At 38.2% G+C, this 26,277-nt stretch overlaps 1 protein-coding gene across 1 annotated transcript in view; it reads left to right on the top strand.

Annotated features, from left to right (window-relative positions):
* Positions 1 to 26,277, top strand: part of PTPRD (protein tyrosine phosphatase receptor type D) — a 183,965-nt gene that overhangs the window by 106,997 nt on the left and 50,691 nt on the right. Inside the window, exons 18-19 of the mRNA XM_040460870.1 lie at positions 11,831 to 12,006; positions 25,808 to 25,927. Of these exons, the coding sequence (XP_040316804.1) occupies positions 11,831 to 12,006; positions 25,808 to 25,927 (296 nt within the window). The remainder of the gene's footprint in view (positions 1 to 11,830; positions 12,007 to 25,807; positions 25,928 to 26,277) is intronic.

Raw genomic sequence — 26,277 nt, 5'->3', positions numbered from 1 at the left:
TCTTATAACTAGGAAAAAATCAATCTAATTATTTCAGTTCTAGATAAAAACATTTTTTTCTAAAATTAAATTGCTCTTCACTGCTGCCAGTATTGTATTTCTATTAGTGGAATCATAATTAACATTTCACTTTAAAAGCCATATTCAAATGGAATTATTTTAATTGTTGGCCAGGACTAAATATAAAGCAAACTTTTTAAAAGCCTACTTTTTTATGTCAATGACAAAGACAAGGAGTTAAAATAGATATGATTCTCTGGGTATCTATTGTGTGTTGAGCACCATGTCATAGATTTTATATAGTGTATAAAATCATGGATAGATTTTATCTATAATGTTCAGAAGAACCTCAAAAGTTAGTTGTTACCATCAATTTTAAGGATGAAGAACTGTTAAAGTTTTAAAAACCAAGTAACTTGTTTATAATTAGTAGCTCGTTCATGGCAGAGCCAAAATTCTAACATGAATCTTTTGGACTCAAGACTGTTATTCTCTCCAATTGGCCACTCAGAACTAAAGAGGCTTTTGAATTCATGAAGACTGTGACTATATATGGCACACCTAATTCAAACATGATATCTTTTTGGCTGGGAAGACTGTCTAGGAATTTTGAAATATACATTTTCAAACATTTATGTTGGAAATCTGAGAACTAGAGGTCTTCAATTGTGTCCTTAGAGTAGTCAAAGTAAAGTTTTCCAAAGAATAAATCATATATAAATGCTTTCAAGTGGAATTTTTTGTTTGTTCAATATTATTTTTAAAGTTCTATTAGGAAGAACACTGAATAAGAAAACAGAAGACTGGACACTAAAGTCTAGTTTAAACCGTTCTGTGACCTTGGGCATGTCACTTAGTACAATTCACCCTTTGGGGAAGCTAGATCCTTTTTAGAATCTGACCACCACACTGGGTGCCTAGGTGGCTCAGTTGGCGAAGCGTCCAACTCTTGGTTTTGGCTCAGGTCATGATCTCACAGCTTCATGGATTTGAGCCCCATATCGGGCTCTGTGCTGGCATCATGGGGACTGCTTGGAATTGTCTCTCCCCCTCTCTCTCCCTCGCTCTCTGCCCCTCCTCCACTAATCCTGTCTCTGTGTCTGTCTCTCAAATAAATATACTTAAAGGAAAAAAAAATGAGCATTTTAAACCCCACTTGAAAACCAAAAGCACTTACCCAATTTATTTGTACACTAATTTCAGAGAGTTCAAGGACACAAAAGCCCTTTGAAAGCCCATTTGTCAATTGAGAACCCTGACTTAGTGTGTTTAGTTCTGTTTGAGAACAGAATGAAAATGTGTAAGACCCTTCATGCTCTTCATAAAATTCTGAATATTGATTCTACATCTAGAGATCAATAGACACTGAGTAAAATTTATTAGATAAATATTAAATCTTGGACATTAAGAGATTCTGAAACAAACAAACAACAAAACAAACACTCCCACTTAAGCCAGAGGGTTTACTCCAAGTTGAATTATTGGCCTATGTGTATGTCTCCTGCCAAGGCAGATTTAAATGATTTTATCTATGAGAGAATTAGAAATGGCAAAGAGTAATCCACATCATTTCACATGCATTCTGTAACCCTAGTACTTGTTAATCTGATAAGAGAAGCTTAGTGAAATATGAGTTTTATTTTTCTGGTTTTGAAGGAATATATTTAAAGTTTCAAAACCTAAGTATATGTATTCACTTCTCTTTAATGGGTACATTCTTGCAAGAGCCCATATGCTTCTCAATAACTTCTTTTCTATTAAATCATCAATGGCCCTTCCTGGTTCTGAAGAGTTTGTGCCTTGATTTCCTCATCTGTGCAATAGGATTAATAGTAGTACCTGCATCCTAGAATGACTAGGAGAATTTAATGAATTAATACCTTTAAAGTTTTTAGGAGTGTGTCTGGCACAAATAAAACACCAAATAAATATTGGAAACTATTAAAATTATCATTGCTGTTATGAATTCTATTACTACTATTGAAATATCCTATAATTTATCCTCAGATGGTATATCTTCTGTATGTGATCTATGGAAAAATTAATAATATCCAAATGAGAAAGCTGCATATATTTGGAGTACTCTGGGAAGCAAAAAAAAAAAAAAAAAAAAAATATATATATATATATATATATATACACACATGATAAGTGGAAACCAGACCCACAATAGCATTGCAAAATTCAAGAGGGAGAGAGTGTGTTCTCTTATTAAGTGGAAATCCAAAATAAATCAAACAGATAATGTAAGCGATTCAAAAAAATCCAACTGTAAATAATATACATGATGTTGCAATAACTTGATTATTTGTGAGATGGGCAATTTAGCACCTTTAAAATGAGAAAGTGACTCATGGGAAACCACTGCCCCTAAGATAAATCATGTTTCTTAAAAGTGAAGAGAAGAAACTAAGGATGTTCCCCTGTGGTGCTGATTCACCTTCTACCACCACACTAGGGCCTCACATTTAAGTAGTGTCTTAGCTTCTCTTCTGCAGAGTGTTCAGTGCCTGCAGATTCATTTCACACAGCTGTCAGCACGTGATAACATATTCTCCCTTTCACATAATCCTCATACTGTGAGTTACGTTTTATTTTTATAGAATCATCTGATATTTTTTTCAGTAAGTAAAAACAAACCAAACAAAAACATAGGGAAATAAGTTAATACAATCTATCCAACATTTTTCAATAAAATGTTAATTATATTATAGTAAATATAAATGTTCCATATGAAGCTCTGACACCAAAGAATTTATTTTCCCCAGTAACACATCCCTTTAATAGCTGCCATGTGCTATTTCCCACATCAATTCAATAAATATGATTCTTTTTCCTCCCTCTTGGTTCCTGTACCCTCTCATTCTCCCTCTCCCTCCCTCTCCCCCCTCACTCTACCTTCCTCTTTCCCATTTCCCCCTCTCCCCTGACCCTCAAACACTAATGACTAATTTGTGAGTATGTGTTTATTTGTTTTATTTTGCTCTTGAAGTTCTATTTGAATAAGTGAAAGAATTTTGGTAGACTATATGCTCCATCTAAGAAAAAAACAAAACAAACAAACAGAAAACTTGTCTAAATCTCATCCAACTGTTGGTTGAGTTTATTCTTCTCACCTTGCTCAGGACATCAATCATTGATTTAGCAATCAATGATTAACATTCCCAGTCCTTCACTTTTCAAGTTGATTGCTTACAAGCATGACAAAGTTTAATTCTTTTATTTCAGGGTAGTTTACTTTTGTTTTATTTTTTTTAATAAAAGCATTTCTTTTTGAGGAGCAGGGCACAAATTTTCCTGGCCTAATTTGTATTAAATAGAGAGCTGGATAGGAGTTAGCCTTTGGAAACTTGGAGCAGTTTTACAAGGTGCTTGAAGCTTGCCTAAAGACTAATTAGAGCTATTTAAATGGCATCTTTCTCCTGCATGTAGCCAAGCAAATGGTGTGGGGATCTGTTATTCCCCAGCTCCTATCTCAGCCTGTACCTGTGATGTTTCTTATCTGGAAAAGAGAAAAAAAAAAAAAATTTTTAAGGGATGGCTGTTTGTGTTGATTCTCTTTACTCTGTTTCCAGGAAGACAATCAAAGAATAAATCAAAAAGGTCCATGAATTTATTTTTATCTCCATTGTCTTTAGTTCAGTTATTGGGATTTCTTTTCATTTTTATTGTACACCTGTGAAGATTATGCTAATGAATCTACACTTCATTGCTCTGAGGCTACAGAGAAACTTACATCATCTGTGCCGTGGTTCTGTTGTTGAAATAAAGGTGCAGGTTGTATATCGCTGGGAAGTCATAAAATAATTATTTTTGCCCTCTCCATTATTTTTTAATACAGAAAATGGAAAGGGGCCTTCCAGGTTTGGAATAACTTTTCATCAATAGAATATTAAAGAATGACTGGGCTTATTTAATTACTGTTTATTACATTCATCATAAGAATAACTAATATCCACTGGTATTTGGAAGTTTCAAATGCATTGACTCATTAGATTCTCAAAGAGGTGTTGGGCAAAGACATAATGAAAATACTGCTCATATTTTAGGATCTATGAGGAGGCTGGGGCTCTGTGTGTTTCCTACAGACAGAGCTCCTGTCGCCATATTCTGCCTTTGATTCAGACTACCTCACTGTTGAATAATAATAATTTGATCTTTATTAATAAAAGCTTAGTAGGCCAAAACTCTATAATTCTGTACTGGCCCAAGCTTTGCTTTATTTCAGGGAAAAGTGCTCCCTAACTAGAAACGAGTCCATTCTATCACAGGTACTGATAAGTTTCAATATATGTAGCTAACCTTGGGATGCATTCAGTGACAATTCAATCACCCACTTCCTTCTCTTTGGCCACTCTCATAACCCAGCCTCTTCAGCAGTGCTGAGGAATAGAAAACCAAGGGGGAGAGGACATAGAATCTTGAGAGGATGGAAGCTCGCTTCACAAACTCTTTGAAAAGTATCCATTCCCCAATTAACTCATTGTAATGGTGAGCCCACAGAGCAAGATATGCTTCTAAAATAATCATCCTAGGGGCGCCTGGGTGGCGCATTCGGTTAAGCGTCCGACTTCAGCCAGGTCACGATCTCGCGGTCCCGTGAGTTCGAGCCCCGCGTCCGGCTCTGGGCTGATGGCTCGGAGCCTGGAGCCTGTTTCCGATTCTGTGTCTCCCTCTCTCTCTGCCCCTCCCCCGTTCATGCTCTGTCTCTCTCTGTCCCAAAAATAAATAAAAAACGTTGAAAAAAAATTAAAATAATCATCCTGTGTACTGTAGAAACATTGACGGCAGCTTGCCAATGTGTGGTACCTCTGGGACACTGTGTCAGATAACACACTGTGCCTTTGCAAGAAGCACTTGGGTTTTTTCTGCTGTGTTAGAAAAATAATCCTTCATTTTGCTAGTTCTGATGTGGCTGTCATGGCTGTCATGGTGCAAGTGAAGGGGAAAGAAGGCCTGTGTCATTTGGAATTAAATAAATTTACTAATAAATTATTATAGGATTTCATTTTTTTTGTTCTCTCTTCTCTAGTTTTGCCAATGTCAGAAAACAAAGTTAATATTTTTTTTTCTGCATTGTGGGTAAAACTGCAATCTAGGTCTTTATCATCAATTCATTCTTGTTAGGGAGTGTGTGTGTGTGTGTGTGTGTGTGTATGTGTGTGTGTTGAATTGGAGGAGGGGACATTGTTTATAAGTAAAAAGTAGCTTTTGTACTCCATTAGGTCTTAAGTACTTCTATCTTACAGCAAGGATTAAACTGGTTTACCAAAAAGCATTTTTCTTGACACAAACTTCACTAAGGATTTGTAGTAGTGAACAGAAATAACAGTACCTGGATTTTGGGGCCCTGCTGTGAATCAGGACAGAGGCAACCACTCAGCAAAGGCCCATCCCCAGCTCTGTGGTAGGGCAGCAGTTGGTCCAATGGAACCAGGGATGGGATTCTGCCTTCCCTCTAATGCTGCCTCTCCCTCATTCTCACCTCCACAATCCAGGGACAGCTTCTTTCCATGAATAGACCGCCTACTAGTCTAGTCCCACTGCTCCCTCTTGTTTTTTGAATTTGTTTTTCTTTTACCCCACTAGGTTCTAATCAAGATTTCAAGTATCAGTCACACCAAAAAAAATCTCATGTCAGCACATAAGAGATAGAAGCACTAGGAATCAGCTTGAAAGAGCATCAGAGCATGTTCCTGCCTAATCTGAGAGACACAAAGCCTCTATCTTAAAATAACTTCACAGAGATTTCTGAATCCAAGAAGGTTAAGAATACCACAGAGAGACATCTTATTTTAGAATTCAAAAGGACTTGAGGGAATCAATTTGTCCAACATGTCTTGTTTAGCAGATAAGCAATCAGGGGTCTGGACAAGTTGAACAACCGCCCAAATGTCAAAGAGCAAACTACCAGCTGCCCTAGACAGGAGTCCTGGTTTCCTGGCCAATTTCTCTAAGTTTTTAGCACGTGCTAAGTATTGTTTCAAGATTTGAAAAGGCACATGTGACTCTCCCTACAGTATGGAGTGATATAGAAGTATTCACATGCCCCTTATAGTTACTTCATTTTACATTTATAAAATAATCCATGTACTATTTTGGGTCCTCCTTTTTCACTTATCATCAGGACATAAAGCCTTATTATAAACTTTTACAATTATGAGCACCGTTCAACAAATCTCTTCGAATCAAATTATCTCCTGACCTGAAAAATTGAATGCAAAGCAAGTTGTTTGTTGTTGTTTAATAGACCCATATGCCCCAATTAGTCCTCCTCAAGTTAACAGGAAAAAAAAAAAAATTAACCCAGTCATGACAAAACAGCTCTGATAGTAAATTCTTTGGCAGTTCAACATGCTTTCAAGGTTTTAAAGCATTCTTCAGCATGAATTATTTATTCATCACGAATATTCTTTCAGAGTAGCTTCATCTTTCCAAGGATTTTTCTCCTTATGTTTATATTCAAACACATGTGGGACCAGCATCATGAAGCCCTGTTCTATTAATCCTATGCTTAGATGAAGAAAAATGACATTGCCTTTGCATGTTGAATTCATGGTAAGTTTCCAAAGCTTTGCAAACAATTAAAAGAACAATGAAGCATGAAGTCCATGCCTAAACTTACTTTCCTTTCCACTGAAAGCTATAACCAGCAATTCCCAGCAAATGAAATGAGTGGCTAAAACTGGCCTAATTCTGTTTGAATAGCTATTTCTGTGTCTTGCCGTGCATGAAGGACACAGAAGCACTGCTCTACCCATCATTCACCTCATCACAACCTCTTTTGGTCTTAAAGCCTTGAGTTTTATAACCTCAAGGTTTCTTTACCCCAAATGCAAAGCCCCGTATAAAGCATGTAAGTAATATGTGTATAAAACATAGAAAAATAGTCCCTTACCTAATGAAATACACTGTAACACAGGAAAGGGGCATATAGATATAATATGAACTTAAGATCTATCCTCAGTTTTTTCACTTACAAGATTAGAATGATAATTATTGGTGTTGGACCTGTTTACGTGACAATTGGTAACTGGAGAGTACACATGAAATAATACATGGAAAATCATGAAAGTTACTTTTATAAAGGCAGTAAAGCCATGAATTCCTAGGAAACAAGTTTTCTTTTTTTTCCTTTTTTTTTTATAAATTTTTTTTAACATTTATTTATTTTTGAGACAGAGAGAGACAGAGCATGAACGGGGGAGGGTCAGAGAGAGAGAGGGAGACACAGAATCTGAAACAGGCTCCAGGCTCTGAGCTGTCAGCACAGAGCCCGACGCGGGGCTCGAACTCACGGACCGTGAGATCATGACCTGAGCTGAAGTCGGCCGCTTAACCGACTGAGCCACCCAGGTGCCCCGTAAACAACTTTTCATCTAAGTTATAGTTACCTGAGAGACAGTTCTGCCAGCAGGTCCAGCCCTAGGGTTTTTGATTATGATGAGCTAAAGGCAGACATTTTTGTTATGTTTTCATTGTTTTAATCACACACACACACACACACACACACACACACCCCACAAGTGCCATTATTACCTTACATTGGACAAAGGTCTTCTTGACTCCAGAAAATAAAAGCAATTAGCTAATTTATAGTAATTCTGTATTCTTTTAGTATTACATGTTAAGTTAGATTTCCATCCATCATAGCCCCAGAAGAATTCAATTAATTCTCACACACTTCTTTTGGATTAGTAGTGCACTCTGATTAGTGTTGTATTAGCAGATGCAAAATCATTTTCTGGATAAAGCAGGGAATTGAAAATTAAATAAACAAATACGCAATACTTGGAGAAGGTCACCCCAATAAAGGGAAGGGATTTTGTAGATCCAGCCTTCCAGCAGAAACATCAAAATCAAGAGCTACTGAAGAAGCATTTCATGGTACCAAAACACTTGGAAAGGCTGCATGATGCTGTTTTTCAAAAAGTCTGTTGAAAAATCTTTATGTCACACTGAAAACAGAGATCTCATCTACTTGAAACACACTTCTGTTCAACTTTAGTTTCCAATCTGAGGTTAATATTTGTAAAAGGGCACACCACCACCCTTTCTAAAATCTTTTCCCATTCATCTTTCTACATAGTGTGTTATTTGGATTATATTAAATACTGATACATTAGATCTTAGAGCTTCTGTAGAATAGTCTTCTCTCACATCCCCATCTTGTGAAGGATGTGTATAAGAAGACTTACCTGAAATGTCTTTTTGCCAGAGTATGTAAAGAGATTTGCTGGGAGGAAGAGGCATTTATTCCAGATACTACCTCAAGTTTCAAAATAGAAGAGGAGCCCCAGCATTATTTTCAAGATGTAAACTTTAGGCTAATAATTAGCTCTACTAGGTATTGAATTTTTCCTTTTAATTTTCTTTTCAAAATATCAAGTCCCCAATTCTGAAAGCGCTTGGTGATAAGTACAGATACCAGGTGCCTAGTATTTTTCAAGCAGATTTTGTTTGTGTTTTTGTCCCCAAGAAATACAAGCATTATTAAGTAGCAACCCACTCCTCCCTAAAAATAATAATCATAATTTATTATTCAAACTTAAGCAATATGTCAAAAAACAATTCATTACATAGTAAATGATTAAAATTTATATAAAAATATTGGGTGGGTCTGATTCTCTTCCTTTAGATGTGAGCCTCATATCCATCTCCTCTCTCCTCTGACACACTGTTTGGATACAGTTGTTATCCTTGATACGGGGGAAATGGCACAGTGCCCAGCTGATGCGTTTTCAGAGTCATTAACCCAGGTTTCTTCTCTATTTTGAATATTCTTGGAAAAAACTTTTCTGTATATTGGAGACCTTTAGCCATAATCCTTTTTTATCAATTCTTTAATGTTGTCAACTGCTAAATTAAAATTTTGAAGGTGGGCTTTCCCTGTATTATAAAATAGATTCGGGGGCGCCTGGGTGGCGCAGTTGGTTAAGCGTCCGGCTTCAGCCAGGTCACGATCTCGCGGTCCGTGAGTTCGAGCCCCGCGTCGGGCTCTGGGCTGATGGCTCAGAGCCTGGAGCCTGTTTCCGATTCTGTGTCTCCCTCTCTCTCTGCCCCTCCCCCATTCATGCTCTGTCTCTCTCTGTCCCAAAAATAAATAAACGTTGAAAAAAAAATTAAACAAAAATAATAAAATAAAATAAAATAAAATAGATTCGTTGTTGGCTCAGAACCAAATTCTGTGGACATGAGGTTGTGCGTGCTTCCCAGTGGCAGTAACCTGAGGACTTTATTTAAACTGTCTTTTGAATCTTGGTGTCTGGAATAGGATCTTTATCAACAAAGGACTGCCAGAACCCCAACTGCTTCTTGAGTAGCTGTAATAGATGAATAATGTTACAACCAGCCGTGCATTTCAGTTTTTACTCAAAAGGCTTTTCACTAATGCTGGTGGTATTCCATATCCATGTGTTCATCTCAGAGCCCAGTAGTTCCCATCTGACTTTCATTACTTTTTTGAGAGGATCAGTTTTACAACTGGAATCAGAAAAGCAGTCAAAGTAATTGCAAGTGGCAATCAGTGAAATATAACAATTTTAGCTTGGGAACATACATTCCATTATAAAGAAAATTTTCTTTTTTCTTTTTTCTCATAGTTCCAGGACTCATATTTTTCCAAGAAGGGGCCATATATAGGTTCTGGTGCTACCTCTCATATCAGGCCTGTATGATATGCCAGTACCCCTGTAAAGTGCTTGGTCTGCTCCAGGGATAGGCAATTGTTACCTCTCAAGGAAATCTATTCGCTTTTTGATTCTGAAAATTTGAAAATGCTTTACGATATTGGAGATGAAATTCATCTCTCTGTGGTTACATCCTTCAGAATTGAAAAACTTGGGTCTCAACAGAGTAAATCTACCCCTCTCTTCAGGTACTCACAGAGTCCTCATCCCCTACATTTTCCTCTGCCAAGTATAATATGCATGCCTTTCTCATATGGAAGAGCTTTGATTTCCTTAATCGCTCTGTTCACTCTCATTGAAAGAAGCTCAGATTTGCCTGTATCCCTCTTAAAGGTGTGCTGAAGGAAAATTAGACTTCCAATCAGAATATCTGCATTAAATTCAAGCTCTGCTGCTTATTAATGTCAGAACTTGGGCAAATTTATTTTTGTCCCTTGAGATAGCAAGGGATTAATAAAAGAGACATGGTCTAGAGGTCAAAACAAACAATAAGCATGTCAACAAACAAGTATATAATTACAATGTGTAATAAGTAGTGTAAAGAGTTGTCAAGTGAGGGGTACCTTTGTGGCTCTGTTGGTTAAGTGTCCAACTTTGATATCAGCTCAGCTCAGGTCTCGATGTCATGGGTCCATGACATCAAGCCCCGAGTGGGCTCTACGCTGACAGGGCAGAGGCTGCTTGGGATTCACTCCATCTCTCTCTGCCCCTTCCTGTTCATGCGTGCTCTCTCTATCCCTCTTTCTCTCTCTCTCTCTCTCTCTCTCTGTCTCAAATAAATAAATACACTTAAAAAAATGTAGTTAAGGGAGTTCTGAGGTCTGAGAGTATTAAGAGCAGGCTTTCTGAGAGGCAAGCTGAACATTATACAATGGGAAGGAGACACCAAGTGTGTTCTAGGATTTGGGATGGCAATAAGGTAGGAGAGTGATGTTTTCTAACAGCAGAGGTGGTCCAGTCTAGAGTTTAGAAGGGAAGGAAGTGAATGGAATAAAATGTGTTTGGAAAAGTGCAGAGATGGGGTGCCTGGGTGGCTATGTCAGTTAAGCATCCCAACTCTTGATTTCAGCTCAGGTCATGATCTCAGGATTTGTGGGGCTGAGCCCTGCATCAGGCTGTGCGCTGACAGCACAGACCCTGCTTGGGATTCTGTCTCTCCCTCTCTCTCTCTGCCCCTCCCACACTTGCTCTTTCTCTCTGAAAATAAATAAATTTACTTTTTTAAAAAGAAAAACTGAGGAGCTCTGTAGCCATTATTGAGAGTTTGGATTTTATTTGAAGTAAAAAGGGAAGCCATTGTTGGGTTTGAAGGAGAGAAATTACAGTGTCTGAAATATATTTGTAAAAACTGTTCTCATGCTAGATGGAGAGCAGACTGCAAAGGACAAAAATAGACATGAGATAACCAAATAAGAGGCAATTGTCATAATCTAAGGAGAGATGCATGTGGTACAACAATTCTGTGAGATTCAATGAGAAGTAGTCTTTGCAGAGGTTAAGACAGACGTAACAGACACACTGCCTAAAATTCATCCAAACTCCACCAATTTGAGAAAGCTCTTTAATCTCCATGCACCTCTGTTTTCTCCTTTGTGAAAGGAAGATCCTGATAGGACTTATTTCACAGAGTTGTTGAAAGGATTAAATGAGTTTACAAATGAGTTCCCTGTTAGCTAAATTTGTGAAGAATTTTTCACTGTTATGGCATGTTCCACTCTACACTGCATTTTCAGACTCAGGCATTATTTCACTTAGTTTTTGTCTGGCAATGTGGAATTGCATGAGTGAGAAATGTGACCAGATAATTGTTTAGCCTTCTTTGCATGCTATATTTTACTGATGCAGTGGAGAAAATAGACAGTGGGTGAGAGGAATAGCACCTTATGGACAATCAGTTGTATTTTTCTTTCTTTATTATCTACCTTGTCATATTACAAAGATCCAACACCTGGACCACTGTATTTCTTTAATGGGATAGTCCCCATGGGACCTGTTTTTATCTTGCTTAAAACCCAAACTTGAATATATTGTGACTCCTCTAGCATAGTGTGGAACAATAATGTAACATCATCATTAGTCCAGATATCAGGCTGTCTCCTCTCGTGATAGGCTCTAGTGGAATAACACCTCTTGTTTTACAGGCATCCCCGGAAGTGACTATGTGAATGCCAACTATATAGATGGCTATAGGAAACAAAATGCTTATATTGCAACACAAGGATCTCTGCCTGAAACATTTGGGGACTTTTGGAGAATGATATGGGAGCAACGGAGTGCAACAGTTGTCATGATGACAAAACTAGAAGAACGATCCAGGGTAAGAATATCTACTTTCTCCCTCTCAAATCTTTCCTCAGGTAGTTTCTATGTAACATGGAATATTTCATTCTTTTTAGAATCTACCTTTCCTTAAGCTTTGACTTTCTAAGAGACACTAATAGTTAATGGGCATCAACAACTCTGATGAAATTATTCTTTAACACTGAGTCTTTCAAGAAGGAAAATCTCTCATGTTACAATGAGATTTTTAAAAAAAAGTAGTACTCAAAAAAGTAGATAAATTGGGGCTTCTGGGTGGCTCAGTCGGTTAAGCAACCGACTTTGGCTCAGGTCATGATCTCATGGTCTATCAGTTCAAGCCCCGCATCAGGCTCTGTGCTGACAGCCCAGAGCTTGGAGCCTGCTTCAGATTCTGTTTCCCTCTCTCTCTCTGCCCCTCTCCCGCTCATGCTCTGTCTCCCTCTCTCTCTCAAAAATAAATAAACATTAATTTTTTTTTAAAGTAGACAACTTGGTTAGAGAAAATAAATATTAGCTTGAACCTGTTTCTAAAACTCATATTAAACAAGAACACACAGACTTTGGGGGAGAATCCCACCAATATATACTTGCCCATGTTTTTAACTTTTTCTTTCTTATAATCTGCAGGGTAAGATCTGAAATTCTATAAAAGAGGCTCTTATGTAAATTGTTCAAATTAGCATAAATTAAGTTAGGGCCACCAGAAAAATGATGTGGGTTAATACACAGCTGAGAAAACACATAAATGTGTAGAGGGCATTTTGCTAGTTTAGCCTTCTCCAAAATGAATAGATTTTAATAACAGAGTCACTGTTAAGGCCTAAGAAAGGAGTTTTATTCATCATATGGGTCTAATATTATGGTGCATGGAACATTAGTTAAATGCTATTGATTTGCAAAACTAAAACATAATGGGTAAGCAGTATGCCATATTCCCAAGTGAATATGCAAATATTGTAGCCATCTGATGAAAATCAGTCTTTAACCTTGAGAATTTAATGGAGTATCTAAAAAATCACTGAAGGCAGCACATCCTCTCCCTGAAGAGTAGGACGTTGAATTTGAAACCACTGGTGAGAGATCTCTTTTACTGTGGTCACAGTAGCCTCAAAAGGATATTTAGAAGGAAGCCAAAGCCAAACTCCCCATTTGTTGTGTGATAGTTGAGGTTTTTTTTTAAATGGTCTTCTAAGCTTGGTACATGGCAGTTTCTTAGCCCAGGTATGTATATGAAGGAAGAGTTGAAGGCTGCACAAGAGATTTATAAAGGAAAAGCTCAGACTTAGGGAAATATAAAAAGTCCCAGCCATTACTTTAAAGGTGGGAAATAAAGAATATGGTACACAACTGGTTTAGCAAACCCATAAAGCAATTACACTTTTCATATAGAAATACTGAAATATTGTCCCAAAGGAGTTTAGATGAAAACTGTTACGAATGTGAAGACAAATATCTTTGTCATTCTTTATGTGAAAACTCCATTCAAAAGATGTAAATGGATCCATTATTGATTTGTACTCAGGGTAACCCCTGTATAGCAAGCCCCACCCCAATGTTTCTTGGATAGAACTCATCATAATTACAACAATGTCTAACACATATTAGGTGCATCTATAGTTCACAGTAATCCTGTGAGATAAACACTACTATGATCTCCACTTTACACAGGAATAAACTAAGCCTAGAACATTCCAGAAGGTCACTCAAGGTCATTCAGCTACCAAGGTCAGAGTGAGGAATTGAAGACAGACAGTCTGGCTCCAGAACACATGTGCTTAACCATCAAGTCATATTGCCTGTTAACACTTCTATGAAGCTGAGACAGCTGAACTATTATATTACAGCATGCATGTAAATCCAACCTACCCAGACTGCTTTGCCTGGAGATACCGGCTGGTAACAAGCAATCATTTGCAAAAGCTGTTTTCAGTAAAACACACATTTTATCTTGACACTGCAGGCCTTCATTAAACCGTGAACAGAAACTTGTTTTGAAATAACCAAATGAAATTCTGCCCCTTTTCTCCCTAATTGCTTCTAATAATAAAGTTAGTTCTAACTGGCCCCACTGCCACTGCAGCATCTGATGGTAATGAGCAGTTCTTGGCGGAAGGCATTGTGACTTAAATACCTACAGTTTATCTTTATGTTGCAGGCTACTTTTTTTTTTCCCCACCTCAGACAGAGGAACTTATTTTGAAGTTACTAAATGAACCTCTGTTTGCTCCCTTCATTAATTACTCTTTGCTCTTGCAAGTTAGCTTTCTCCTTTGTTAAATGGCCTAAGGAGGCCAATTAAAATACTGTCTTGTGATTTTTATTCAGTGGTGGTTCAGTCTGTACCCAAACTTGTGGTGACCTGCATAAGCCAATATTGAAGAGTCTCAGCATCATCAATCTGAACATACAAATGAGCCCTGACCTACAAGGCCCAAGAGCCCTTTGTCCCCCAGTCTAGAATACTTGAGAATAAATGACCAAATGCAGCTGAGAGATCTAACAGGGCACCAGTCCCCCAAATTATTTCCCCTGCTCTCCCATCTTCTCCCCTCACATCCTCCCAGTTCACTTTTTTCCTATCCAGTTGCTCTTTCACCTAAAGTCTAGGCAGAAAGGAGAAGGCATTCCTGGATTCACAAACAAGAACTTGTATTGAGTTTCTCTTTCAAGACGTTATAGAGGTTAATTGTTGCTGAAATATATAGCTTTATACTTTAGGAACTCTGTGGGTTATGTGGGCTGATCTGGGGATTCAGTGAATTCTCAATTCCCTGTAGTCAACTTCAAAGCAGACATTTGAACTAGTCTGGCTTTATTTAGGGACTGCCTGTAGTCTCCCTCATAAAGGGAGGTGGTCCAGGTGGTTGAAACAAATCACTTCTCTAAGAGCAGATGCCTGAAATTTCATTATTTTGAATAAGGCTCGTGTTCTTGAAATAACATTCACCCCTTTGGTATATGAAAAGTATGTGTGTATAAATACTTCTGTGTACTGTAGAATACGTGTATGCAGGAAACCATGTTAACTGGCAGTTGGGGGTGGGGGAGTGAGAAGAAAAGGAAAGGGAAGAGAGGATAGATGATATTTCATAAGAGTGCCTGAGGATGCCACTATCAGAGAGAAGGGAATTATACAACACAGTCCCAAGTAGAGGTGCCTTGCAGTCAAATGTCTGGATTTAGCTCCCAGATGTAGTGCTTACTAGGTATGTGACAATGCACACATTACTAGGACCCCTGAAAGTTTCATTTCTCCTTTTTATATTACAGAGAAGGATTATTGTAGGTATTGACCAAGATAAGGACTATGACAAGGTGTCTCAGTGAGTCTCAGGTGTTAGTGTTTGGTTGAGACAGAGAGCTGGCTATTGTTGAAAGTGCTGCTATAAATATCGGAGTACAAGTGCCCCTATGCATCAGCACTCCTGTATCCCTTGGGTAAATTCCTAGCAGTGCTATTGCTGGGTCATAGGGTAGATCTATTTTTAATTTTTTGAGGAACCTCCACACTGTTTTCCAGAGTGGCTGCACCAGTTTGCATTCCCACCAACAGTGCAAGAGAGTTCCCATTTCTCCACATCCTCTCCAGCATCTATAGTCTCCTGATTTGTTCATTTTAGCCACTCTGACTGGCGTGAGGTGGTATCTCAGTGTGGTTTTGATTTGTATTTTCCTGATGAGGAGCGACGTTGAGCATCTTTTCATGTGCCTGTTGGCCATCTGGATGTCTTCTTTAGAGAAGTGTCTATTCATGTTTTGTTCCCATTTCTTCACTGGATTATTTGTTTTTCAGGTGTGGAGTTTGGTGAGTTCTTTACAGATTTTGGATACGAGCCCTTTGTCTGATATGTCATTTCCAAATATCTTTTCCCATTCCGTTGGAGCCTAAATGTCCATTAACTGATGAATGGATAAAGAAATTGTGGTTTATATACACAATGGAATACTACTTGGCAATGAGAAAGAATGAAATATGGCCTTTTGTAGCAATGTGGATGGAACTGGAGAGTGTTATCCTAAGTGAAATAAGTCATACAGAGGAAGACAGATGCCATGTTTTCACTCTTATGTGGATCCTGAGAAACTTAACAAGAGACCATGGGGGAGGGGAAGGAAAAAAAAAAAGAAGTTAGAGAGGGAGAGAGCCAAACCGTAAGAGACTCTTAAAAACTGAGAATAAACTGAGGGTTGATGGGGGGGTGGTGAGACACTGAGGAGGGCACCTGTTGGGATGAGCACTGGGTGTTGTATGGAAACCAGTTTGCCAATAAACATCATATTAAAGAGAGAGAGAGAGAGAGAGAGAGAGAGAGAGAGAGAGAGAGAACTGGGAGTCTATACCAAAACACCCTCAGTTTCTCCTAAAGCCACTCTCAAATAATTCAATTTTTGTTCCCAAATGCAATGAGTTTGTTCCTCTGTGGCTGACAATGAATCCTGACCAGCCTCATAGAGTCAGTCACTGCTCATGATGAATTCTGCCCACCGTTCCCAGTGGGAACCCATGTAGTGTGGTCAAGCATAGCTCAGAACATGGGAGTCTTTTGCAGTTGCTTTTCTCAGAACAGGATCTCCAGAATGGAAACCCTGTTGGAGGGAACTTTGTTAATCAGTCTGCACATGGACCACAAGGACATTCTGGCTGTGACTTCCATTGTGGCCATATCTTGAAGCAATACAATATGAAAATAATACTATCTACATGAATCACATGCAGTAATAATTGTCACTAAAGATAATAGATTCTTGATACCACATTTCCTTTTGGTTCAGTTTTGCATTACCCCTCCCCATTATTATTTGTTTGAAGATGCCAGGGAATTCTTCCCTTAGCACCTGTCTCCTGTGTTTTCTAGCTTAGTGCTTTGCCTTGTCACTCAGGCCTATGGATGGTAAAGCAGCAGCTTCTAACCTTTGCCAAGTTCAATAGCTCACTCACACAAAAGGCTCCTGGGTTCATTAGCATTTGTTAGAAGTGTCAGTGGCCTTTTGTTAGAGAACTGACCATTCTTACCATTTCATTGGCTAAAGAAGCCCTTCCAAGTGTGAGGTATGACTTAGAACTTAAACTGGTCTTTTGGAAACCTAAGTTCTTTGATTTTCAGATGTAGTTCCTCCCCCTCAAATGTGGCTTTGCAATAATCCTAAACTTCACTGAGAAGACTGCATAGTGTATGCATTCGTTTGTATATATAAAGAAAGGAAACAAAATATAAGACTAAAAACTAGAGATTTTGAAAGTAAAGTACAATTGCTGCCTGAAAACACGCAGATCAGTTTAAAGCTTTGTAGAATGTGCTGTGTGACATGAGATACTGTTAGTGGGTCTTTTTTTACAATTTCCATCTTTTTTTTTGCCAAATCCTCTCAAGTTCTGCATAGTTCACTGAATTCTGCAGAGAGTCATTCTCTCGTGCCCTAGAATGTGGTCTCTAATTGTTTCCATGTTTCATAACATGCCAGTAAGCACATGAATTGGTTTGGGCAACCACATGGAGGGAAGAAAAAGTTTGGAAAAAATGAAGCACTGGTAGGAAAGTAAAATGTATACAGCTGGTGTTTCCACTCCAAGGGTGTTATTTGTGGGCAACTAGGACACATGGTTGGCAGCCTTGCTTGAACCCCTGGAGTCTCCAAGGTAGGATTTGCCAAGGTGATTCCTGGCCCAGGAGCCTCTGTTATTTAGTGGTGATTGTCCTTCCCTACCCCACCCCCACCCCTTCATCTATTTGCCTTTGGCTGTTTCTCTTGTACTTTGTTTCACTTCCTGAGGAAAGCAAGATGGAGGGAATGTATAAGCCTCATGCTTAACAAATTCTTGAGCAGCTTTGATTAGTGTTACAAGTTGAAAGAGGTTAACCAAGGTTAAGGGATATGTGGCTTTCTCTTGTCCTCACCAGTCTTCCCTTATCACTGCTCCTGTTTGATGCTCTGTTGTCTTACAAGGTTTATGCTGGGAGTTGAATCACTTAAAGTGCTATTATTGTAATGGTACTTAGTGCTATAAATGTTGAGGATTAGGAGTGAAATTTTGACCCTCCACAAAGGGGACATGATTTGAACTGGGCCACATTGATTAGTAGTATAGGCATATAGTTAGAAGTGAAGAAGTCTACTTTGTTTTCCAGACTAACTAAATCCCATCTTCTGTCCCCAAATAGAAAATCATGCATCCAAGTCAATGATATCCATTGCTGGAGCAAATCAAATGTTTTGTGCATCAGGATTTTAGTTTATCTTAGGCCATAGCATGGGAAGTTCCCTGCTCCACTAAAATTTGTTGTTTGTGGTCATGAATGGAGGTGATACTATCCAGGCCTAAAGGGTGGGCTGGTTTTAAGTATATTGTGTTAGTAGTTTAGGCAAGTACATAGACTTGACATGTGACAGGTGGAACACTTCTTTTTTTAATTTTTTTAACGTTTATTTATTTTTGAGAGACAGAGACAGAGTGGGAGTGGGAGAGGGGCAGAGAGAGAGAGAGAGAGAGAGCAGTCTTCAGGCTCTGAGCTGTCAGCAGAGCCCTACGCAGGGCTCAAACTCATGAACCATGAGATCATGACCTGAGCCAAAATCGGCCACTTAACTCACTGAGTCACCCAGGTGCCCCTACATGTGGAGCACTTCTGACCTAATGATCACTCCCTCCATCTCTGAAGTCCTCCCCGGCCCTTGAATATCACCTTAATATACTTCCCCAACAGAGACTGAAGGTAAGATAGAGACATGTTCATGTTTGGTTCTATAGCCAAGAGGGGCAATTCTGGGCAAAAAAAGGAAATTCTGATAAAATATTTTCTTGTTTTCCTATAAAACAAATCTTGAGATTCTTTTCAGATTGTGAGGTCCTTTTGGGTTAGAAGTTGGCAGAATCCCGTTGAAGATTATAAATGGCAGTGTTACTGTTTTCATTGCCGTTATCGGTTTTGGAAGGCCGGGGCTTGGCCAGCAGCAGACTAATTCTTGGCCCCTCTGGTTTGTCAAGGTTCGGTAAGTTTAATGGAGAGCAAATGCTTTCCAAATGCCAGGTCTGTGTCTTTTTCCAAACAGAACTGGAAGCGCCGAAGGCCTTGAACATTTAATTTCTCAAACTGCAGCTGAAAGCGCTGCCTATCTAGGGCAACAGAAACTGTTTTTCCTTAAGCAACTGTAGAAACGGCAGCACAAACATTGCCTTTGGAGTCTGTGTGATATATGGGATTGTTTTTGAAAAGTGGTGGATACTTAATGTAAATAGGACACTGGCAACAAAAAGAATGATGCTCACATTGGCAACCTAAAGGATGTTTGGGTCCTTATCTAGCAAGTTCCACACTCTTGGTTTTCTCTTGTCAACAGACACAATGTCAGATAAAAGACAAAGAATCCACCAATTTCTTACCATTTGTTAGCTTGTTGGATTTTCTGCCTTCTTTCCCCACCCCCATCTCCTCTGTTCAGAATGGCAGCCTACCCATTCTAACTCAAAACAAACATTCCTGTGAAAGTGAATTAGAGGCATCATGGCCTAGGAAAGAGCTGGAGTGGGGGGGGGGGGGTGACGGAGAGCAGGGGATGCAATTTTTCTCTTGGTGACTTTGTGCAAGGTCCCTCTCCTTCTCCACATTCATGTTTACAGCACTCTCAAGCTGGATGAGGTCATTTCTAAAATTTTAAGAAGTGTGGATTAATCAAGTGTTCAGGCAAAGCTGAGGTTCAGTTGGTATGCACCAGTATAATTGTACTGGCTGGTAAAATGCTAAAAGGTATTGATACTACTGGGATAGAGAAATTACCTTTTCACTGAAACTTTAAGTCCCCTAATTATATTTCTCAATGGCAGAGACACAGGAGTGTTGCCGGGCCACAGGCAGCCACTGAGTAGATGCAGGCAGACGCAGAAGTGACAGTAGGGCTATGTAGAGCACCTAACTGCTGCCAGGTGTGATTGGGGCTGAGGTGCAAACTCTAAGGGCCACATGTGTAGGAAGAACTGACATCCAAGTGCTACCTTGCCATAACAAGGGGATGCTTCACAAAGTTTTCCTCTGGTTACAACAAAGTGCCAGAAACTTAAGATGTAATGACTGTCAGTTTAATGGGGAAGTCATTAGAATAGTTTAGTGCAGCTCCCCTTATGAACTTCTGGGAGACCCTGGAAGACATTGTCTTCGTCTGTTCAGGCTGCTGTAGCAGAATGGTGTAGACTCGGTGGCTTATAAACAACAGAAGTCTACTTCTCACAGTTCTGGAAGCTGGGAAGTATAAGATCAAGAAGACGGTAGATTTGAGATCTAGTGAGGCTCTGCTTCCAGGTTCACAACAAACTGTCTTCCTGTTGTACCCCCACATGGTGGAAGGAGTCAGGGAGCTCTCAGGAGTGTCTGTTATAAAGCATGAAGCCTATTCATGAGGGCTCCACTCTAGACCCAATCACTTCCCAAAAGTCCCAGCTCCTCATACCATCCCACTGGGATTAAATTTCTACCTGTGAATTTTTGGAGGGACAAAATATTTAGACTACAGAACACATCAAACAAAAGGAAATGTCAGTTTTTTGAATTAATACATGGTTTGGAAAGTCTTTGAATGGTTCAGTGATCTGATAAGCAGTTTTACAGTGAATAATTTGGTTCATTTAGAGAATAATATTTTTCAACTTTCTGGTTGAAGTTTTTCACTGCACTGGTAGTCAAATGCTTTAATATTACTCTCATTTCAGATATTTTGTTGCCTTTGATCTCCACTAAATAGTGGTCAGAAAAGAGAAAATGAAAAGGGGAAATATACAAACCAGACTACCGTTTTGCCACTCGAAAATAGATATGGCCAAATGTTAATTGAGTGAAGAGAATGACATTATCACTCAAAGAGAATAGAATCACTGAGATGATCACTGTACTTATTTTGGAAAATCAAGTATTGAAGCTGGTCTTTAAAACTGTTAAGAGGGGCGCCTGGGTGGCTCAGTCGGTTAAGCGTCTGACTTCAGCTCAGGTCACGATCTCGCGGTCCGTGAGTTTGAACCCCGCGTTGGGCTCTGGGCTGATGGCTCAGAGCCTGGAGCCTGCTTCCGATTCTGTGTCTCCCTCTCTCTCTGCCCCTCCCCTGTTCATGCTCTCTCTCTGTCCCAAAAATAAATAAATGTTAAAAAAATAAAAAATAAAATAAAACTGTTAAGAGACATATTATAACCTATGGAAATAAACAGTTCAGCATATAATTTATCCACCCACTAAAATATATCCTAAAAATTATCTGAAACTTCCTTTTATTACATTGTCCCTTATTAAATGTGTATTAATGAGTGTATATTGACATTTCTTTATTCCCAATACCAAATTTGATTTGTATTATCTAATGTCAGCATACTATCTATCCACTCCTTATAGAAGGTTCCTCTGCCCAAACATAGTAGATACTAATTTTTAGTTACTTTCAGCAAAAGTTATGCTTTCCTGTGTATCATTTATTGTCTATTCTAAGTCCTTTTTTGGCTAAAAAATCATGTCATAGGCAGGCTTTTCAAAATACCATATAGCAAGTGGATTTTGCATCAGTGAGATGCTGGGACCCTTTGGAGTTATTGGTTTGTTATATTTGGAATTCTGATGCTTTGACATGCTGCCGTGCTCAATGAGTCTTTGTTAAACTGAAAGGTTTTGCTTTCTGGAAGTTTTGGGCAATTTAAAAATAAGCCAACGTAGACCATAGTATAGTTGATTATAAAGTTGGCTTCCAGTTGTTGAGTGTATGTGACAGGCACTTCCAAGATAAGCCATATGGAAGTAAAAATGGAACTAGAAAGAAAGGATTTCCCTGAAGCACAGTCAGCAGACGTACTGGATCAAATCCTAGGCAATATTTCCAATGACAAGTATTTCTTTTGAATACATTTAAATGGTTTATCATTCCATCAACTTGCTTTTAATAGGTTGCCATGAAAGAAGGGATATGCATTAATTCCATAGCATGCATTTAGTGATGGTCAACCTGTTCTTTGCATAATTATGGAGAAATGAAGCTACCACAGAAGAGTTATAATCACTTTGTGATAATAAAAAGAGTCCTTTCCCCCAAATTTAGCCAGAAATCTGAACTGTCTTACTTAGTTTAGGCTTCAAAGTGAGTTACTGGATGAGCCTGCCTGACAGGTTCTGCTTCTGTCCTTTTTCACCTGGGACACTAACACATTCTCTTCTCACAGCTGACTAGGGCCCAGGTAGAGTAAGGGAGTTAATAGGAAATCTCACAGCTATGTATTTGAAGAACCAGCAGATGTAAGCATACCCCTGTATTTAGTCAGTAAGGCTGATGGATTGGGGGCAGGACTGCACTCATTTCACTTTGGTGTCCCCACAGTTGCTAAGACCTTGCCTTCCACTTGGAGAATCAGCTGGGGTTAATAACATGTTTATTTTTTTTTTCACATATAAAATGGTTACTTTTTTTGTAAAAACAACCATAAAAATTGAGAACATAATCTAACTGATAATTAATAATATCTGTTGCCTGTTGAATGCCTATTGGATTTAGAGTTTTAGGTGCATGGTTTTTGAGCCTTATGCTAGCCCTGTTGTGTGGAGATATTGTACCTATTTAACAGATAAGGCTGCTGGACTTGGGTCCTGAAAATAGAGAAGCAGCTTACTGGCCATCCAGTTAGACTCCCCAGCCTTCTGTGCATCAGTCCTAAAGATCACTTACAGTCCGTCATTTCAGAATCACATAGGAAAAGACAAGCACCAGAATTTATGTTCAGGAGCTGATGCCTTCTAGTTCTTAGATGTTCAGAGGGGAGCAACCTATACTGGGCTCTGTGCATAAAGCCTGAAAGTGGTGACTCTCTAGAAATACCTTATGAGATTTTCTCCTGGGGAGGGGGGTGGTGGAGGGAGGGGCAGTTGTCAAAGTAAAACATTTCAAGAGAGGATGGAGCTAGTGCATTTCCAGTAGCTAATTAGGAAAAAAAATACATTTCTAATTGTTTTCTTGGGTCCTTTTTTTCCCTCACTACACTTTTCAATTGCTTTCTAATGTTGAAATCAGAAATTATTTGTTTAGTGTATGACTAAAAATGAAGGACTTAAGAGAATGTCCATAAATCTAAAGCCTTAAATATAGTCCTTAGAAATCAGCTGAAACCATGAAGACCACTCAGAAAATATGGGGGAGAAAAGAGTGCCAAGTTCTTACTAATGAAGGGGACAGTGTATTGCTGTAGCTGTTCTGAGAGGCTTTAATCCTGCTGCTGAGACCATATGTATGCATGTGTACATACACTAAAATATTTACTTTTTTATAAACTGCCTTTGTGAAATATTTCTTGAGAGAAAACAGCAATGTTTAAATATATTTGCTTTTTAAAAATTGCTCCATTTTTCTGCCGTTGAGTTTGAAACATTTTAGAGAGTAAGATTCAAGTACGTTATTTAAAATGAATACAAAAGTTTTCTTTCCTTTTAGCTAAAAATGTTCATAACATTCACTCCTTATAGTAATGTCTTCTGGTATTCTTTTTTTCTAAAAGAGTCAGAGTCTAAGTCAGTGATAGTTGCAGTGTTAAACTTATTACTGGAAGTATGAGAATGATTAGTTGTAAGTTCAGTTTTTCCTGTGTCTTAGGGATAGAGTGGAGCTGTAGATGGAAAATCAGTAAATAACGGAACAATTTTTCCAGAGGTCACATAAAAGCTGGCTCTTGGTTATTTCCTTCATTTCCTTTGTCTTATCTCACCAAAAGGTCTGATGGTAATCAGTTCCCAGCTTTGAAATACAATTGCATTGAATTTGGTTTAGTGCATTGTACTGACTTTATAGATCATTTCATTGTATTAACCTCTTGTTTTTGTGTCTGTCATAGCGATATTTGTCTTTGTGGGATTTGACTTGTTGGTTTTGATTTGAAAGGGTTGCCATCCCACTGAAACTGTTAAATAATGAGTTTCTCTCTTCATTTTTTAACTCAACACATTGCTGGCATCCTCTCCAGTGTTGCAGTAAGAGGTCTCCAAAGTTACTTTGCCCGTTGTAGGGAGACATCAACTTGATATCTATTTTATGGTTTAAAACAGAGCCTTTGGCTTAATGTTTGTGATTTTCTTTTCCATCTGAATCCTGGCTACTTAAGTAGTTAGTATTGGCTCTATTCAGGTAGTATCCTTTGCGAATTCATCCACATACAACTTAGGTTTTAATGGACGGTCAGAGAACATACGGAGGTACTCAGTTGGGGTCATGCTACACAATGTTCTCCGTAAAGAAGTGTCTTTCCCTTGTGTTGTTGTTCTTAAGTTAGAACACATAATAGAAATATAAACATAGAAGAATATAGTATGTACCTAGGAAATTTGTAAGTATCTTTTAAAAAATCCTATTAAGACATAAATTGCCCATCTTAGTGTGAACCACTCTTGCTTGTTTTTGTTTGTTTGTTTGTTTTTAATAAAATATGTAATGTTTGTGTGATCTCACCATTGAAATAAAGACACAGGAGTCAAGCCTTGTGAAATCAATCTCGACCTTACCATGTAACTGTACATTAAAGTGGGGTTTTCCCCCTTTTTGTTGACTAGGTAATTTGATAGAGAATAAAACTTCTGCCTTTTTAGAAGGTCCAGTATCTAGATAGAAGGAGCCTGAGTCCTTTGAGCAACAGATGCTGCACCTGGGAAACAGAAAATTACAATATTATTCACAGAATGCTACTAATATTTATATTCAACATAAAAGCAAATAATTATCTAGCAATTCTATTCACTGGACCAAAAAATTCTAGTGTCTATGATGATAATGCCTCATTGCTTTTGTTTAAATCCAGAGATTATGACTTTCGAATCTTTCTTTTTCAAGGTGTGCTTTCCTAATATAAAATGGGACTAGATTTCTTTACCTAGAGAAATGCATTTCAGTGAAGAATTACCCCCACCTTTTCTTTTAATCTGAGATAGAATGGGTAAACATGTTCTTACCTATGACCTTACTAGAAAATATAGTGTTGTGTTTATCATTTATGCTTTTTAATACCCAAAGTACACATTCAGTAAGTTGAAACACATTCCAGACTTTGAATTCATTATTTTTTGTTGCATGTTGAACTAATTGGCTTGAATACTTTTATATGCTTCTGTTCAACTCCACATACAAATTGTAGAGTATTCATCTGAAATGTATGAATTTTAAATTATTTAAACTTTATACTGCTAGTGTATGACCCTCTGAAACTTTTTAAAGAACACACAGCTCTTTTCCCTCTAGACATTACAGATTTAATTTGTTTTAGATACGAAGCCATTTATCTTGTATTTTTAAAAATGCTATGTTGTTTATTATGCTTTGATAGATTCACAAATTATTTCTACTTTTCTTTAAACAAATGTATTTGGAAATTGTGATAGTTCAAGATGAAATACCTTGTGCCTTTTAAGCCTTGATGGATGAACACTAACTATCCCACCATGTCATTTAAATGGCTGAGCATAATCTTCCTGATGCGGTCCATAATATATATCCCAGAACAAATTTGTGTTTTCTTTTCAAGTACTCTAAAATTTCAAATACCTCTTTCCTTATTTTACTCAGCAACAATCTGCAATTTATTTTTCTCCAGGAAAATTGAATCTGTTACTGCTTAGTATTCTTACCAGTTTGAAAAATGTGGTTTATATTGGCATCAGAGCAGTAATTTACATATATTGGGATAACAGGAATGCGTGCCAGGAAAAGATCAACATAAAACGAAATGCAAAAAAGCTGTTTTTCTTCAACAGCAACTCAGAGTGAAGCTAATAGAGAAATTGATGAACATCTGCCCTGAATGTGTCACTTGTTTCTTCTAGGTGAAGTGTGACCAGTATTGGCCCAGTAGAGGCACAGAAACCCACGGGCTGGTCCAGGTGACGCTACTTGATACCGTGGAACTGGCCACGTATTGTGTTCGAACATTTGCACTTTACAAGGTTTGCCTTCCCCTCCCCCCTTCCTCTTTCCATTATTTAAAGAAAGCATCTTTTGAGAAATCAAATATCTTATGACTTTGCTTAAATCTTGATTCCACTGGCAACAGTGAACAATGAAATAATTCTTCCATTATCGCTCAGCAACTTTTCTCCTTGTCCAGCGATCTATCAGTAAATATGGAACTCTCACTCTGAGCAGAAGTGTTGGCAAATGAAGAATAGAAGAACTAGTTCTTTCTGTAAAAATAACAGGAGCATTCCTGATAGTTAAACCTGGAAAATATAATGCTTCTCACCTAAGAATTTTTATCTTCCTGAGCAAATAGTTGTCATTTACAAATAGCTTGACA

Source organism: Herpailurus yagouaroundi, unplaced genomic scaffold (assembly GCF_014898765.1).
Source record: "Herpailurus yagouaroundi ecotype Mexico unplaced genomic scaffold, PumYag 252, whole genome shotgun sequence".
Classification (NCBI taxonomy): Eukaryota; Metazoa; Chordata; class Mammalia; order Carnivora; family Felidae; genus Herpailurus; species Herpailurus yagouaroundi.
Note: the sequence above shows the minus strand (reverse complement) of the source record. Positions and strands in the feature narration are given on the sequence as shown.